At 39.2% G+C, this 18,398-nt stretch overlaps 1 protein-coding gene across 1 annotated transcript; it reads left to right on the top strand.

Moving 5' to 3' along the window:
* Nucleotides 1-1,093: 1,093 nt before the first annotated feature.
* LOC120939660 (aquaporin-4-like) lies at nt 1,094-17,665 on the top strand. Its single transcript, XM_040352001.1, has 4 exons — nt 1,094-1,583; nt 5,139-5,297; nt 7,840-7,920; nt 16,949-17,665. The coding sequence occupies exons 1-4, from the start codon at nt 1,203-1,205 to the stop codon at nt 17,222-17,224; spliced, it is 897 nt and encodes a 298-aa protein (XP_040207935.1). The 5' UTR covers nt 1,094-1,202; the 3' UTR covers nt 17,225-17,665.
* Nucleotides 17,666-18,398: the final 733 nt, after the last annotated feature.

Genomic DNA, 18,398 nt, shown 5'->3' on the forward strand with positions numbered 1-18,398 from the left:
ATTACATATATGGGAGTTGTTTTTCCTGCAAAAGGATTTGTATTTATGTTCACCCTATCTTCCAATTTACGCAATTATGTCTGCCGTGAAAGATGTCTGAATATTTCTATACTTTAGTTATGTAACGCTTACAGGTCTTGTCCCTCTCCCAGTCTGTTCCTTGGCAGTAAAAGGCAAAAAAGCAGATGGATTGGCTCATCTCTCTATCACTCTGCTCTCTTTTTCTATCAGCATGCCCCACGTTAGCACATGGGGACTTGAGCAACAGTAATTGGCTCTTTGTACAGCTTGTCCCTCTCCCAGTCTGAAAGCTGCTGCACAAGAGGTTGTAAGAAGCTGATACTAAGTCAGATTTAGGTACTTAACGCTTCTTACATTTAAAAAAGCTCAATTGACTGTACTTCCCCTATGGATCAAAGAAGCTCACTGTCAGAAGTCGTTTTTTTATCGTTTTTTTATCCATAGGAAACATTTAAAACATGTTCTATTTTTTTTCACCGATGGAAAACAAACCAATGTGGCCACACACGATCGGTTTGTCCGATGAAAACAGTCCATCGGTCTGTTTTCATCAGACAAACCGATCATGTGTACAGGGCTTTAGAGTATATAGGTTAGATTATTTAAGTGTGGGAATATTATTTGTTTGATTGATGTACGCAATTGCACATTTAAAGTGAACATATTTTCCCCTTATTTACAAAGTGTATGTGAGCACACAATTTGCAAGGTGAACTTCCACCTTATGAGGGGAGCAGCTGGTATTTCTTTAGTAATTTAACCCCATTATTTCACATGATGAAAATTGTTGAGCTGTATTATGCCGCTTGTGGTGAATTCTTACATTTAGTTCAGGTTTATGAGAGGCTTGTTTGGAAAGGAAGATATCGTGGAACAGGTGGCGCATATTTTCTGACACAGGCCACTCATGCCTACAGTTAGTCTTGGACCCATATGTCTCTAAAACTTCATGCATTCCATTTATGCAGCACAGATGTTGATTGTGAAATTATTCTCAAGCACTGCACATAACTGGCAGCATCTTTGGAATGTTTCTAGGAAAAATGGTTTGGATCAAATTATATATTTGAATAATCCTTTGCCATTTAGCACTTACAAACATATGTCAGCGATTATATTGTTCTGTTGTAAGTTCTGATAAAACTCTTATTTTCTGTGCCAGGAACTTGCCAGGAATCATTATGGTGGCTTTTAAAGGTGTATGGACACAGTCATTCTGGAAAGCCGTCTCTGCAGAATTTGTGGGAACTCTTATCTTTGTCTTTCTTGGTCTTGGTTCAACAATCAGCTGGACCTCAGCAGACAGCTCTCAGTCAGCAGACATAGTGCTTATATCCCTGTGCTTTGGATATGGTATTGTAACCATGGTGCATTGCTTTGGACATATCAGTGGTGCTCATATTAATCCTGCAGTGACAATCGCTCTTGTATGCACAAGAAAATTAACACTTGCAAAGTCAGTATTTTATATCATGGCACAATGCCTGGGAGCCATCTTTGGGGCAGGACTACTATATCTTATTACACCAACTGATATCACTGGGAACCTAGGTGTAACAATGGTAAATATTTCCTCTAGATCATTTTTATTAAAATCACTCTCTGCTCACACATATTAAATTGACACAAATGCACTATCTATCTGAATCAATTTTTCTAATGCTGTCATATTAACCAATTGACCTCTGGAAGGTTTCTTCCCATTCATGACCAGGCCATTTTTTGCTATTCAGCACTCTGCTACTTTAGCTGTTAATTGATCAGTCATGCAATGCTGTATGCAAATAAAAAATAAATACATGGCTAAATTCAGGTAGCTGCGCCCATTATTACGGCAGCGCAGCGTATCGTATTTACGCTGCGCCGCCGTAAGTTAGAGAGGCAAGTGCTGTATTCACAAAGCACTTGCCTTATAACTTACGGCGGCGTAGCGTAAATGTTGCCGGCGTAAGCGCGCCTAATTCAAATGATGATGAGGGGGCGTGTTTTATTTAAATTAATGGTGACCCCGCGTATTTTAATTTTTTTTCGAGCGGCGCATGCGCCGTTCGTGAAAGAATCCCAGTGTGCATGCTCGAAATTACGCCGCAAATGGTCATTGCTTTCGACGTGAACGTAAATTACGTCCAGCCCTATTCGCGAACGACTTACGCAAACGACGTAAAAAATAAAAATTTCGAAGCGGGAACGACGTCCATACTTAACATTGGCTGCGCCTCCTAATAGCAGGAGTAACCTTACGCCGAAAAAGCCTAACGTAAACAACGTAAATAAATTGCTCCGGGCGTAGGTACGTTTGTGAATCGGCGTATCTAGGTCATTTGCATATTCTACGCTGAAAACAACGGAAGCGCCCCTAGCGGCCAGCGTAAAATTGCACACAATTATACGCCACCGTATTCAAGTTACGTCGGCGGAGAAAGCCTATTTTTTGAACGTATCTGCCTTTGAGAATCGGCGTAAAGATACGACGGCGCAGATTTGAAATTACGGCGGCGCATCTGGAGATACGCCGCCGTAACTTCTACCTGAATCTAGCCCAATATTTTTTACACAAATAGAGCTTTCTTTTGGTGGTATTGGTTCACCACTGGGTTTTTAATTTTGTTCTATATAAATGAAAAAATACCACAAAAAAAAATTTAAATATAGAAATGTTCTACTTTCTGTTATAAAACATATCCAATAAAATCGAATTTCTTCCTAAATGTATGCCAAAATGTATTTTTGTTTTTGTCCCTCCATGATGTGTTTCACATCAATAGGCATTTTGGACAGAAAGGTATTAATTGGTTTGTGTGAAAGTTATAAATGAAGAAATAAATACATTTTTTTTAATTTATTTTTTACACACTGTCACCAGTGCAGTACAGCTTCATCATATGGCTGATGTGGCAGTGATTGGGGATACTGACTGGTGACAGTATGTTAAATTTTTTTGGATTTTTGAAACTTGTTTTTTACATACTTTAACAGAGTAGTTCGGTTCCACCATAGTGAAACTGTACTACTGGAGAGGGGTGGGGAGGGAGGAAAGTGATCAGAGATTTTTTTTACACTTTGTTGATCACTGTGACCTCAAGACAAATGGAACTAGGACTTCTGATAAAGTCAAAGGAGCCTAAAGGTAAGCTGATAAAAAAGGCAGTCACAAATAGTAGGCGTCTGTCAAAATAGTGTCTTATAATGAAACAAATTATTTCACTATACATTAGGATATTTTAGTCATGCCGGCTAGGCATCCGCCCAAATAATATAAGTCCCTTTATGATATTGAATTGTATGTTAGTAGGACTCCGATCCTTAAGTTTATTTATTTGGGGCTTTAAGTCAACTGAGTAAAAACAAAACTTTGTTTCACTTATGCCTTGTACACACGGCCGGACTTTCTGAGAAGAAAAGTCCGACTGTCTTTTTTTCTCGGAAAGTCTGGGCGTGTCTGATGGACCTTAGATAGAGAACCTGTTCTCTTTTTGTCCATCGGACTTCCGATGGGGTTACAGCGGACTTTTACACAGTCAAAGGTCCGACCGTGTGTGTGCGAGGCATAATGGGCATCAAACCCAAAATACCAATGTCTTAAGGTGAAAGTAGAAACTGCTAATCCAAAGTGCTGCCCCAGCTACCTGCATAATTTCTATTTTAACTGGGCCATTCTGCTCTGCAAAACGTCAATGTCACCAGTAATGGGATTTCTTGGAAATCTTTATTGCAAAGCCAGTAAGTTCCCTGGCCATGAGGAGCCAAGTCTGCCTATCTGCATAATGGTTATAGCGGAAGACATTAACATTATAATTATTTACTGGACATCCATTTTCTAACCATGCACCTTGTATGAGACATGCAGGGAACATATACAGAATCTCACGAAAGTGAGTAAACCCCTCACATTTTTGTAAATATATTATATCTTTTTATGTGAAAACACTGAAGAATTGACAATTTGCTACAATGTAAAGTAGTGTACAGGTTGTATTACAGTATCAATTTGCTGTCCCCTCAAAATAACTCAACACACAGCCATTGATGTCTAAACCGCTGGCAACAAAAACGAGTACACCCCTAATTTAAAATGTTCAAATTGGGCCCAAAAAGTCCATATTTTGTGTGGCCAAATAAGTTAATCTTGGTTATGGTTCCAGTAATCCAGTCCTTAGTCTGTTTGTCTTTAGCAAACTGTTTGCAGGCTTTCTTGTGCATCATCTCTAGAAGAGGCTTCCTTCTGGAACAACAGCTATGCAGACCAATTTGATGCAGTGTGCAGCTTATGGTCTGAGCACTGACAGGCTGACCCCCACCCCTTCAACCACTGCAGAAATGCTGACAGCGCTCTGGATATGATGCTGAGCGTGTGCTCTTAACGTCTTTGGTCAACCATGACGAGGCCTGTTCTGAGTGCAACCTGTCCTGTTAAACCGCTGTATTGTCTTGGCCACCATGCTGCAGCTCAGTTTCAGGGTCTTCCTATAGCTTAGGCAAACTTTATGAAGAGCAGCAATTCTTTTTTTTTCAGATCCTCAGAGAGTTTTTTGCCATGAAGTGCCATGTTGAACTTCCTGTGATCAGTATGAGAGAGTGATAGCGATAACACCAAATTGAACACACCCGCTGCTCCCCATTCACACCTAAAACCCTGTAACACTAACAAGTCACATGACAACGGGGAGGGAAAATGGCTTATTGGGCCTTTTCACTTAGGGGTGTGCTCACTTTTGTTGCCAGTGGTTTAAACATTAATGGCTGTGTTGAGTTATTTTGAGGGGACAGCAACTTTACACTGTTATACAAGCTGTACACTAATTACTTTACATTGTAGCAAAGTGTAATTTCTTCAGTGTTGTCACATCAAAAGATATAATAAAATATTTACAAAAATGTGAGGGGTGTACTCACTTTTGTGAGATACTGTAGATATGACTATACATGTCTGGTAGTATAGTGTATGTTGTCATAAATGTTTCCTCAAAGTTTGGGGTGACAGCTGCACAAATAAAACAGACAATTACTGCATAACTTGTGCAGCAATACTGATCAAATCTTAACATTATTCTTATTATTTAACCTTTATGTCAACTCAAATGATTATACATTTCCCATATTACCTTTTCTTTCACCAGATCAATGAAAGACTTTCCGTTGGTCATGGGCTCCTAATAGAACTTATAATAACTTTTCAGTTAGTCTTTACCGTTTCTGCAAGCTGTGATCCAAAGAACAAGGACAGACTGCCAGCCTTTGCAATTGGAATTTCTGTTGTATTTGGACATTTATTTGCAGTAAGTAGTTCTTTCCAGCTAAAATTGTAGCCAGACTTTCTGTCTGTATTTAATTGTACTTTTAGATGGTTCGGAAAATAGTTTTTAAATTGTTAAGTTATGGTAAAGATGTTGATGATTATTTCTGATGATTAGTAGAAGTGGTTGTAGACATTGAATGACAGGCTTGAAAATCGACATGACTGCATGTTATGATCACTTTGTGTTATAAATATGTTTATAAAATGTTGCCCATATGGAATTAACAGACCATGGAGAGATGTTTTATGTACCATATGCTTTATGTGCAAATTTTATTGTTGCAAATTAGGCATAAAAAAATGAATTTCAGCTTTCTGCACATAAGAGTGCTACTGTGATTTATCTTGGATCATGCAATGTATTAGAACAACTGTACCAGAAATTCTTAAGACATTAAAATCAATTGCACAAGTCATAGTAAGAACTTTTACCTAAAAATAATTGAGACACCAAATGTCATCAGCTATGCATAACCGCAGGACACAAACAAGTCAAACTAGCTTATTCAATAAGCAAAGAACATGAAGTGGAGTTAATCAAATCAGTGGCTGTAAATCAGGATTGATCTATTACTGGTCAGGTTTTAATAAACTAAAATTTGATTGGATAGCATGACTTATTGCACTTTGCACATAATCATTGACTTTGTAAGTATCGTATTACATAGTTATCAGATATAGAATAATTAACTGTATTTTACTACTCCCTACTACTACAACAAATAATCATGTTTTCCTATTTATTTCCATTTATTTAACATTTTTCGATAAGTAATTATTTAAAAAAACTACTCTCACACCAATATATGCACATTTTGCTTTATATAATTCCATAATATATGTTCTAAGTATATGACAGGACTGGCGTGTAGAAACAATCAAGTATTTTTTACTTTGCTAATTTTGTTTATAAAAGACCATTCAAAATTATGATTATATGACATGCTCCTAATTTTGATGATACATACATCTTGTAGAAGTAAATATTAGTACCTTCTATACACCAAGAGTGACAAAAATAAATGTCAAATGACAGGACAGATTGCTGTGAGGACACCTGTAAAATTCCTGCCTGCACAGGCCTGAATCACAGGTCACAGGTCAATGGGAGACAACACCTTCATGCTTCACACTTTTTCATCTCTTTATACTCAAACATGTACCTTTCCAGCTGCAGCGTGTAATTAAAGTAAAATATGCATCAGCATATGAGGTTTTAACCCAAAAGCCTGTATATTTTTATTATATCAAACGAGATTTGTAATAAAATGACATCACTTTCCTATCTCAAATCACGCATGACAGTTGTAAAAAAAATGCCCCATAGAAAATAAGATCTTAACTTACCCCTGGCTTTTGCACTGGAGGGGATGATGTCACAATCCTTCCAACAAGATCCTGGAAACACTGATTATTGCAAATGTTATGAGAGGACTCTCCAGCACAATACACAAGTGTCTTCTCCTAGGCTTTGGGCTTTGGGCTTTGGGCGCCATCATCACCTTATGCGTTGGGCATCAGTGAAGTATTTCTTCCCCTCAGCATTTCACACATTTGAAAAAAAGAATGAAAAGTAACATTTAATTTCAGTTATAAGGAATGGAGTAACAGAAATAGCAGTTTCAGCATCGTTCCAGTCTAATCCGCAGCATTGATCTCATAGCCTACAACCTTCTTACCCTGCAGGCCACCGAGTTTTAGTAATCAAGATAGTGTTTCTTCTACCTCAGAGTCCCCAAAAAATCAGTAGCATTGAGCTGGTAAAATGCTGCTCAACCCAATGATTTACAAATTTGTCAGTTCACTGTTCCATCCAAATTTGGGAGGCAGTCCACAAGCTCCTGTCGACTGAACGAAATGGTAAGCTAGTTTCTACTAATTTTGTTTTCCTGTTGTTGGATTACACTATTAATCCTTTGAATAATGTTTCTAGCTGTAAGCTAATACTTTGATATTAAATTTATTTAGCATTACACAGAGGTAAGTTTCTTTCACAATGGCTATTTGAGATTAGGAGTAGCCTTATTTATGCAGTCTCTCGGTGGGTGGGCTTTGGTGCAGTGAGCGGCTGCATATTGGCTTGCATTAGTGCAAATACAGCTGTGCTGAAAGCATGCGCCCTGCACACTCCCGCCACAGTTTCCGGCAGCTAATGGAAAGCTCCTGATCGCTGTTTGTGATCGGGAGCTTTCCGATCATGTGACTGCCGTGACAGCCAATCACGTTGGTCACATGATCTTAAACCCTGCCTTGCCTTCCAGCATCCTAAGCCCCTGAAAGGGCCAGAAGCAGATGGCTCCATGGGTTGTCAGGAAAAGTGATTTTGAGTTGTTTTCCAATAATTACTTTATGAATTTACAATGTGTTAGTATATATGAATAGTACTGTTATGGCTTATGCTATATTTTCAGGAAAACTGGGTCAACCCACAAAAACTGTCTCCACTGTCTGTAAGTTACTTTCATATGTTGACCTAAAATGATTTATTGTAGAAAATATCTTCCTTTTCAATATTAATATAGATAAACTACACGGGAGCAAGCATGAATCCAGCAAGATCTCTTGGGCCTGCTGTCATTATGTGGAAATGGGACAACCATTGGGTAACTTTTTTTCATTTTAAAGTGTCTATGCTCTAATGTCCTGGCAAGAGTCCATTGGTCATATTACTTTGGGTGGGTATTGGTCCAATAATGCACATTATTACATGATAAAGAAATAGAATGGCAGACTGTGCCTTTCCTCTGGGGCTATATTGCTACATTTGAAACTAATATAATAGGTAACCTTTTTTACGTCTTTAATAGAGTGGGAAAGAGTTAGAACTCTAATTTTGTTGTATTGTGTTCTGTGTGCCCATTTGAGAGATATCCTATTAGTTCTTGTCCCATTGACACAATAGCAAACGAAAGGAAGTTTTCATAAATGCTGAAAATCTCTCAAAATCACCTGCGTTATTTACAGTAAATATGAACAATGTACAATCCTATTACCAGCTGTTGTCACACGGTGCCTAGACACCAGCATGGTGTCCAGCATTTGTGATTTATCCCTCTCGTGTCTTCCACTTGAGTGACTTTTAACATCTTTATATTTAAGAACAAAAGATGATCTGGACAGCCGCACTCCAATCCAACGTAACTTTAAAGGGGTTGTAAAGGTTTGTTTTTTATTTTCTAAATATGTTCCTTTAAGCTAGTGCATTGTTGGTTCACTTACCTTTTCCTTCGATTTATCTTCTAAATGTTTTTTTTCTTTGTTTTCTTTGTCTGAATTTCTCACTTCCTGTTCCTCCTCAGTAAGGTGTTCAGTAAGCTGTTCTAAATGACTTTCCACCGCTCTGATGATGGTGGAAAGCTTACTGAGGAGAAACAGGAAGTGAGAAATTCAAACAAAGAACAAAACATTTTTTTAGAAGGGAATTCGAAGGAAAAGGTAAGTGAACCAACAATGCACTAGCCTAAAGGAACCAATTTAGAAAATAAAAGACAAACCTTTACAACCCCTTTAATGTAAAAAAATGGAAACGGGCACTACAAGTCACAGCTATGAGTAAACACTGAAGTTAGTGTGAAATGCGTCAGCTGTCCTAGGTTCCGTTGCTGTGACTTGTAGTGCCCGTTTCCATTTTTTTACATTAAAGTTACGTTGGATTGGAGTGCGGCTGTCCTGATCATCTTTTGTTCTTATTTGTCATGTGCATTGCTAGCACCCTCAGTTCCTGAGAAGAAGATTGCACCCAACAAGACCTTCCTGGAGCAGCAATCTCTGTCTCTTCACACAATATTTACCAGAAGGAAGGAGTTAAAAAGTGCCAAGGAGCCCAGGGTATGGGTACGACCAATACTCCAATAAATATTCTATCATGGTTCCTTACTCGTATTCAGTAGCTCATATTGCAGCTCAAATATACATGGCAGGTACAAAGAAAAAAAGAAAAGCCTCTAATTGTAAATAATTGCTTTATTACCAGTAATTAAAATAATAAACGCCAGTTCACTTACATTCGAAATTACAATAAGCACTTGTTAACAAGAAAGCGCTGCTCTATCTGTGCCCAGCACACACTCCTGTCAGGGCCAGGATCTGAACATTTGACCTCTGTTGCATCTGACAGTAGCTACTCTTGCTGAGCCACCTGTGATACTGGAGAATGCGGTGTCCGATCTCTTAGAACAATCTTGCTTTGTCTCTTGTTTCTGGTGAACCTTGAACTCTTTGCTCCTCTCATGAACTCCAGATATAAGCCATATTCTGCCTTCCCTTTTTCCAGATTATTGTGCTCTCTCTCGATATTTTTGCTCCTTTGCATACCTGAAGCTGTCCTTATCTCCACTGCCACTCTTTACCAACCTTTGGCTTGTTCCTCAACTATGCTTCTGCTTGATCCCAACCGGCAACCATTTATTATTGACCTTTGGCTTGTTCCTCGACTAAACTTTTGCTTCACCCCTTCTTGCTATATCTGCTACTGGACCTCAGACTGCTCACCTCCTTGTGGGGCAATCTTGGCAATACAAACACACAAAAAAAAACATCTCCACCATCAGGAGCTATGGTGAATACCAGTTAGTACTTAGACCCTGCACCTCAGATGAGCTTGTGTCATCCACCAAGGTGACCTGCTTGTGTACTTATCCAGCTGGTATAGCTACTGATCTCTGAGCCCAACCCCTGACTGTGACAGCTTCAAAGAGCAGATATGACATCACCCTGAAGTCCCACCCAATGAATTTCATCATCAAGCTGCAATGACTTCAGAAGCAGGCACTTTTGGCTATCCCTCCTCTACATATATACCAGAAACACCCTACCTACTACACTTGGTCCAGCATACAAATGCTCTCTAAGTAAGCATCTAAAAAAACACCCTAGATAAGCAAATATGAATGTGGTGAAATACCACAACTTTATAAAAATACATGCAGGATGGAATTACCCATAGGATCATAAGTGGCATGTAGTACCCAATGATGGTATGAAGGTTAAAGAAGTTGCTGATGAGTGGTATCAATTCTTTACTCAAAAGGAAATGACACTCTTTAATTTAACTACTTCCTTACTGTGCTTTAGCCGAAAGCTCTAGACCGATAGTAAACGGTATTGACTCCTTAACAGCAAGGATGGGCCAATATATTGATTTTTATCTACAGCCAGCAGTTCCAAACACAAGAGCGTATTTGAGAGACCCGAAACTGATGCTATAGTTCTAGAAAACATACCCAAAGAAGATGGCCCTTTTTGGCTAGCAACGGCGGATTTATCTTCGTTATATATATGGACTCCAATATATAGGTCGGACCAAAAGAGCACTACGAGTATGGATAAAAGAACATGTCCAAAATATCCTCAAGGGCTTTGACAAACATAGTGTATCGAGACATTTTAAGGCCCACCATAATAAAGACCCCCACACAGTTGAAGTTTTGGGGCATAGAGCCCTATGTGAGACACTGGCGTGGTAGCCATAAAGTTATAACACTAAGTCAGCTAGAATCCCGCTGGATATTCATACTTGATACCATTGCACCACGAGGTTAGAACATAGACTTTGACCTCAACTGCTTTCTTAGCAACTTTTAAGGAAAGATCCCCGTAGCCAATTGAACAGGATCACTTTGCTCCTCTTTTCTCTTCCCTTTCTCCCTATTTTAGTATACATATGGTTAAACTAGTAATGGTACAAGAATATGTCTACTATGTATATTAGTCCGCACACGTCATATACGGTTTTGACCTCAGGTGGCAAAAACATAAATGTACGAAAAGGAAAAATCATGCCGTACACGTTTTTATTCCCATATGAGTATTTTTGATATGACCGTTTTAAAAATTAAGGAGACATCCTCACTTACTCTGAAGAAAACACCGGAAATCAACCTTCTTTCACGTCACTTTGGCATCTACACCAGCACTTTTATTTTGGATTTTGCCTGCTGTTATGTTTACAGTTGTCTGCTGCATGGACATTTAATCTAGTTTATTACAGTCACCGTTGTGTGTTGTACTTTGCACGTTGTACACTTTATTGGACGCACAAATAGGGTCAGTAGTCAGCGGAGCGCACCATCTGTTGCGCCTACTACACAGACTTATTCCATTTATCCCCAAAGAAGACGTAGCAGTCGTGGTGGGAACAATCGTAAATTCCAGACTGGACTATGCTAACGCCATGTACCTCGGACTCCCAAAGTACCAAATCTCCCGTCTGCAAGTCGTTCAGAATACGGCCGCCAGACTGGTGACTGGAAAAAAAAAAATGGGAATCAATCTCACCTTCGTTGAGAACCCTTCACTGGCTGCCAGTAAAAGACAGAATTGCATTTAAAGCACTCTGCCTGACACATAAGTGCATCCATGGGAAGGCTCCGCAATATCTTTGCGACAAGATAGAACCTCACAATTCGAATCGCGTTCTGCGATCCACCGACCAAAATCTGGTCAAGGTTCCAAAAACGAAATACAAGTCCAAAGGAGAAAGAAGGTTTGCTTTTCAGGGTCCTAGACTATGGAACGCTTTACCAACCAGCATTCGGTTGGAGGAAAACCACCTGACTTTCAGAAGACAGATCAAAACTCTGCTCTTTTGATGTCATGAGACATGAACAACTCGCGCCCAGAAGCGATTCAGTTCGCATGCGCCGCGCTTTATAAGTTTTTCATTCATTCATTCATTCTATTGTGTATCAGTACATACATACTACTGTATTTCACTATATGACACCAGCACTGTCACTCTGTACTACTTCACATTCTGGCAGCTAGCCTTGGCTGCACTGTAGCGCGTTTATTTTGATGATATTTATTTGTTATGGTATACCAGTTTCATTCTTTACTATTGCTATTTATGATTACTAGTCAGATTATATTTTCCCATATATAAGGATTTGCCATATTTCCTCTGCACATTACCCCATTCCCTATTCACAGCGAAGCACTACCCCTTTATTCTTCATTTGTTCCTGGTTTGATACACCATTCAGTGCAGCAGCTGTACCCCTCCCCTTCCCCCTTCCCCCACTCTCGTGGTAAGCGCGGTAATACTCACCCCATCACCATGGATAAGACCCTTTGGCCTCATCGAGCCTATGCTGCTGCATACCTCGATGACATTGTCATTCACAGTGAGGATTGGGAATCACACTTGCCAAAAGTTCAGGCTGTGTTGGATTCCATCTGGAAAGCCGGGTTTACAGCCAATCCAAAAAAATGTACCCTTGGGCTAGAAGAGGCGAAGGATCTGGGATATTCCATTGGAAGAGGTCTAATCAAGCCCCAAATAAACAAAGTTGAGGCTATTCAGGATTGGCCACGTCCCACCAACAAGAAACAGGTTCGTGCATTTTTGGGGATCGCAGGCTATTATCGCTGCTTTATCCCCCATTTTGCCTCACAGGCTGCTCCCCTGACCAATTTGACCAAAGGGAAGGAGTCTGTCATGACCAAATGGACTCCCGAAGCAGAAACAGCTTTTCAGGCTTTAAAACAGGCTTTATGTAGTCAGCCAGTTTTAAATTCGCCTGATTTTTCACGGGACTTTGTGGTTCAGACAGATGCATCAAATGTGGACTTAGGAGCTGTACTGTCTCAGATTATCAAGGGGGAGGAACACCCTGTTATGTACCTCAGCCGAAAGTTGAAGGCCCATGAGGAGAATTATGCCACCATTGAGAAAGAATGTTTGGCGGTGAAATGGGCTTTGGATTCTCTCCGGTACTACCTCATGGGTAGACAGTTTGAACTGGTGACGGATCATGCCCCATTGAAGTGGATGGCACAGAACAAAGAGACCAATAGGAGAATAAATAGGTGGTTCCTGGCCCTCCAGTTATTTAGTTTTGTGGTAACGCATCGCCCCGGTGCTAAAATGGGGAATGCAGATGGGTTGTCCCGAGTGCATGCCTGCCTGGCAACCTGTGTCCCAACCCTAGGGTTGAAACAAGAGGGGGGGTATGTGACAGGAAGTCAGGTAAATCTGTGGGTGTTGTCACAGACGGGAGATAAATTTCTGCCTTGTTTAGACAATACACCAATTGTTATTAGGCGTCGGCTGCAGAAGTAGCCAGAAAAGGTTTAAGGGTGTTGGAAAACTTCAGCTGTTCAGAATGAGGCAAGTAAGGCCTCTATATGTAATCCAGAGGATTACCACATATTGCTGCATCCTGAGGCTTTGTGAGTAAGGAGAGCAGTAGCTGAAAGTCTTCTGAGGAGGTGAGGTGGTCAATGATTTTTCTGTGTGATAAAAATCAAAAAGAGACTATTGTTTTTCTGCTGTATGACCAGCAGTGTCTGCCCATCACTAGGCTGTGCCAGACTCCCTAGATCCTGTGTGGTGAAGGTAGACGCCCCAAGTGGCCAGGGTTTATTTTACGTTTGATTTTGTTTATGCTGTTTGGATGCTTGCACTTGTTTCCAGCAAGATGGAAGAATAAACCAAAATCTTTGTTTTCAACTGTCTTCGACTGCCTGTCTGTATAAAATCAGTGTGTAGTGAACCCATCCAGGGGGTCACACACCCAGCTACCGAGCTAACCCCTTACAATACACATGCACACACATGCAAATATGTTTGAGATTTAGAGTGCACACCCTAATGCAATAGGCTATGCACACATATGCTAACAATGCAAACCCTAATCACCCTGTTTGGCGCAGTTTCCCCCCATGATATTTCACCAAAGCACTCTAACGCGGCTCCTAACAAAATTGTGAAAAATAACAAAAATTAAAACTTCTGACACTCTCCATTGCTCTGCTGACACTGTCCGTATATATACATGAAAATATGTTTGAGCTTTCGGGGGCACACCCTAATGCAATAGGCTGCGCACACCTATGCTAACAATGCATAGCGAGTACAGTAAGCTCCTCCTGAGCACTTCATTTTTTTGTCATTTAGCCCCCCGGGAACAAGGAAATAAGTGTGGAAAGTGAAAGACAATCAACTCAATCACTATTAATACAAAATACCATAAACTATCTGTGACATATCAATCTAATGTACATTACATAAATCACAAGTAAATCAATGTGCTCACAAACCTGTTAATTCTTAGTTGCTGCCCAGCACAATTAGGTGTTTTCACTCCACCCCTTTAAGATATGATATGAATAATGATTCAGCGCAACTAAAACAGTGTCTCTTAAATAAATGAGTCCCATGATTAAACAAAAAAGTCCTTAAATACTGTATGTATATGTGGCCAACCACCAGTGAATGTCAGATATCACAGCCTTCTCCTCAATGGATCACCCACATGTCACATGCAAAACACCTAGTGAACCATATGTGATCACCTCCTGGGCTGGACCTAAATCAATAGTCAAGGTCAAACGCCATTTTGCCCCTTTAGTGCTATACTCCAACTGGCTCCTGGCTCGCAGTAACAATCACAGGCACCAACACATGGACTGGAGCTTCTGTTTGTCCTTTGCGTCTCTGTGTACTCATGCAAAAGGAACAATACCAATTGTGCTCTCCATACATTTTAAAACAATTTCATAAAATCTAAAATGGGACACCCACAAACAAATGCACTCTCAGTGCCACGTTCTGTGCACAGTATAAAAGTAAACAGCATTCTTACCGCTCCTATACTTGTTACACCTCCAAGGCTTCCTCAGTGCTTGTGTTTGCCTGCCCTTCTCCTACTAAAGAAGCCTTGAAGATGTAATATGTATAGGAACGGAATCAAGCCAACATATTTGATGCCACCACTACAATAGTAATTTATCTGTATCAGTGTGATTCTGGGAGGGGCCTGCGGGTCGTATCGAGGGTATTTAACACCCCCACTTGGTGCTAGTCAGGCCATTCAAGCAGCACGTTGTGTGCACACCACTCACACGCTGGATAATTTTTTTCCATACGACCAATATGGTAATCACTAGTCCTATTTTTTTCTGCTTACACTTTCTAGGTATCCAATTTTATGCTATATTCTCTCCTTCTTCTCTCATTTATACTCACATTTATTTTATGGTCTCTTTTTCCACCATTGAGTTCTCTGCTTTTTGGACACGTTTTCACATTCTACTCACATTGGACCCCCCCCCTTTTTTGGTGTTGGGCTCCAGTTTTTCCCTCTATATTATACAACAATTTTAATATAGATCCTTAGCATACCCTATTCATTTATATCCTAGAAAGGGAGTCCACAAATGTTTGAATACTTGTTTCCTCTGTTCTTCGGGAATGTGTTTTACGCTTGGTTTTTCTTTTGCGGGTCCCTTCCTCAATTCAGCAGCCCCCAAAATCTAGGTTCTTACATGTTACAGACTTTACTGCTATGTAAGTACCTAATAGGGATACATGTCTCCCCCTTTTTCCTTATGTATACAGTTTTGCCATTATGTGGGTACAACACTAGTTCACACTGGTTTTCTCATATTTTTATTTTTGTAGATTGTAGTGCACATGCCCCTGAAGAGTGGTCAACGTGTCAGTTTACTGGATGCACTCATCATAATAATTTTTGAGTCTATTATTATTGGTTGTGTATTTTTAATGTTTTTATACGTAAGGACAATTGTCCCATACCATGTTATGGTTATTCTTAAATGTTTTCATGCATTAACATGTAATTGATACTTCTTTATGTATCTTTTCGTGCTTTTTCAACCACGAATACTCACCTCATTTAAAGTCCCAAACCCCCCTTTTCTTTGACTGCCTTGTCAGTTCTAATTGTCTCAAAGGGCTTCCTCTGCTAGTACTATTGTAACAACGCAGATAATTACTAAAAGCTGATATTACATCAGATGTAGGTACTTGAACTAGTTCTGTGTACTATATACATTAATTATTTCATGGTTTAAAGCGGATGACATTCCTTGAGTTTTCCACTTTAAAAACATGTCAATGAAGTCAACTAATCTTTTTAAAAAGAAATTCAATTTAGGAAATTAAAAAAACATGTCATAATTAAAGTTCACATATTGATGCCCATCCCTTTAGCATTACTATTCATATTTTTAATAATACTTATGTTTAAATATAGTAATATTTACGAAAGTCTAATGAATAACTATGCTAATGTATCAAAAATGCAATTCATTCTTAGATATTCAAAGGCTTTTTCTTAAAGTAAGCCTTTCATAAGAGCAATACAGTGGCTGCCATTGTGGACTGCCTTCTCAAAATACTAGTTGCTTGGCAGTTTTGCTGACCCACAGCTTTTAGACATTTCAGAGTCGCTGACCTAAAACAAAAAGAATATGTCCCCAGTATACTTTGGATATTATAGCAATGTTCAGAGCTTTATGAAAGCATTCAAGGGAAACACAACACAAGCCTGATGATTTTTTTTTGCATTTGATGCCAGTCGACATTGAATGCAGAAACCTTTTTGCAGTCAATTCCAGTATGGTATGCAGTGGGAATTTGTCATCTGCATACTGACCTAGAACAGATACAGGTTCACGAAAGTCAGAGTAATGTCAAAAGTCTTGTTCCCAAACAGTGAATCAACGTAGTGAAGCCAGAGAGTCACCATGAAAGCCAGAGAGTCACCATGAAAGCCAGACAACCAACTTTTTCAGAAAGAGAAGCTAGTAATGTCAGACTCAATATTCATTACAGGCTTTCTTTTAGGAGGCATAAATATAATCACATTTTTGTTTATTTTTTAGATTTATTGGATTGGACCAATTATTGGAGCAATCTGTGCTGGAGCAGCTTATCATTATATTTACTGCCCTGATGCTGAATTTAAACAACATTTAAAAGAAGCACTGAAAAAAGCTGCACAAAAAACAAAAGGGAAATACATTGAAGTGGATGACAATAGAAGCCAAATGGATACAGATGACATAATACATCGGGGGACTGTACATGTAATTGACATTGAGCATGAGGAAGGGAAGAAAGGAAAAGACTCAGAAAGTGAAATATTATCTACAGTCTAAAATGTATTAGTCACAGTAATGGTTTAAAAAAAATTCACATTTAGAAGCATCAGAAAAAAATATATAAAAATTATTTTTATACATGTACTTATTTGTGGGTCAACATCAAACAGCCACATTCATAATTACGTGCAAGAATGAAATAGCCACTTGCTAGTCTCAGTGGTGTGAAAATATTTGTGGTGTACCAGAATTTGACACTTGGATTAAAGCTAACAATAAAAAGATCTGCCATAGCAATGTTTTGACAGGCCTTTCGCTACACTGATGTGCATGTGGCATCTTAGATATTTAATATCAAGATGGCAAAGTTCTAATAGTTTTACCTTTTCTTGGACAATAAAAAAATGCAGATAGTTTATTAAAGAAATACTTGCTACTATGTCAAAATCCTGACCATTACAGTGCCTTGAAAAAGTATTCATATCCCTTGAAATATTCTACATTTTGGCATGTTAGAACCAAAAACAGATATGTATTTTATTGGGATTTTATGAGCTAGACTATGACAAAGTGGCATATAATTGTGAATCTGATACCCCTAACTAAAATCTAGTGGAACCAATTGCCTTCAGAAGTCGCCTAATTAGTAAATAGAGTCCACCTGTGTTTAATTTAATCTCAGTATAAATATAGCTGTTCTGTGAAGCCCTCAGAGGTTTGTTAGAGAACCTGAGTGAAATAAAGCATCATGAAGGCCAAGGAACACACCAGACAGGTCAGGAATAAAGTTGTGGGGAAGTTTAAAGCAGGGTTAGGTTATAAAAAAAATCCCAAGCTTTGAACATCTCATGAATCACTGTTCAATCTATCATTCGAAAATTTAAAAAATATGGTACAACTGCAAACCTACCAAGACATGGCCGATCACCTAAACTGACAGGCCAGGCAAGAAGAACATTAAACAGAGAAGCATGGTAACTTTGGAGAAGCTGTAGAGATTCACAGCTCAAGTTTAAGAATCTGTCCACAGGACAACTATAAGTCGTACACTCCACAAATCTGACCTTTATGGAAGAGTGGCAAGAAGAAAGCCATTGCTGAAAGAAAGCCATAAGAAGTCACGTTTGCATTTTGCGAGAAGCCATATGGGGGACACAGCAAAAATGTGGAAGATGGTGCTCTGGTCAGATGAGATCAAAATTTAACTTTTTGGCCTAAAAGCAAAATGCTA

This window comes from Rana temporaria, chromosome 5, assembly GCF_905171775.1.
Source record: "Rana temporaria chromosome 5, aRanTem1.1, whole genome shotgun sequence".
In the NCBI taxonomy this organism is placed as follows: domain Eukaryota; kingdom Metazoa; phylum Chordata; class Amphibia; order Anura; family Ranidae; genus Rana; species Rana temporaria.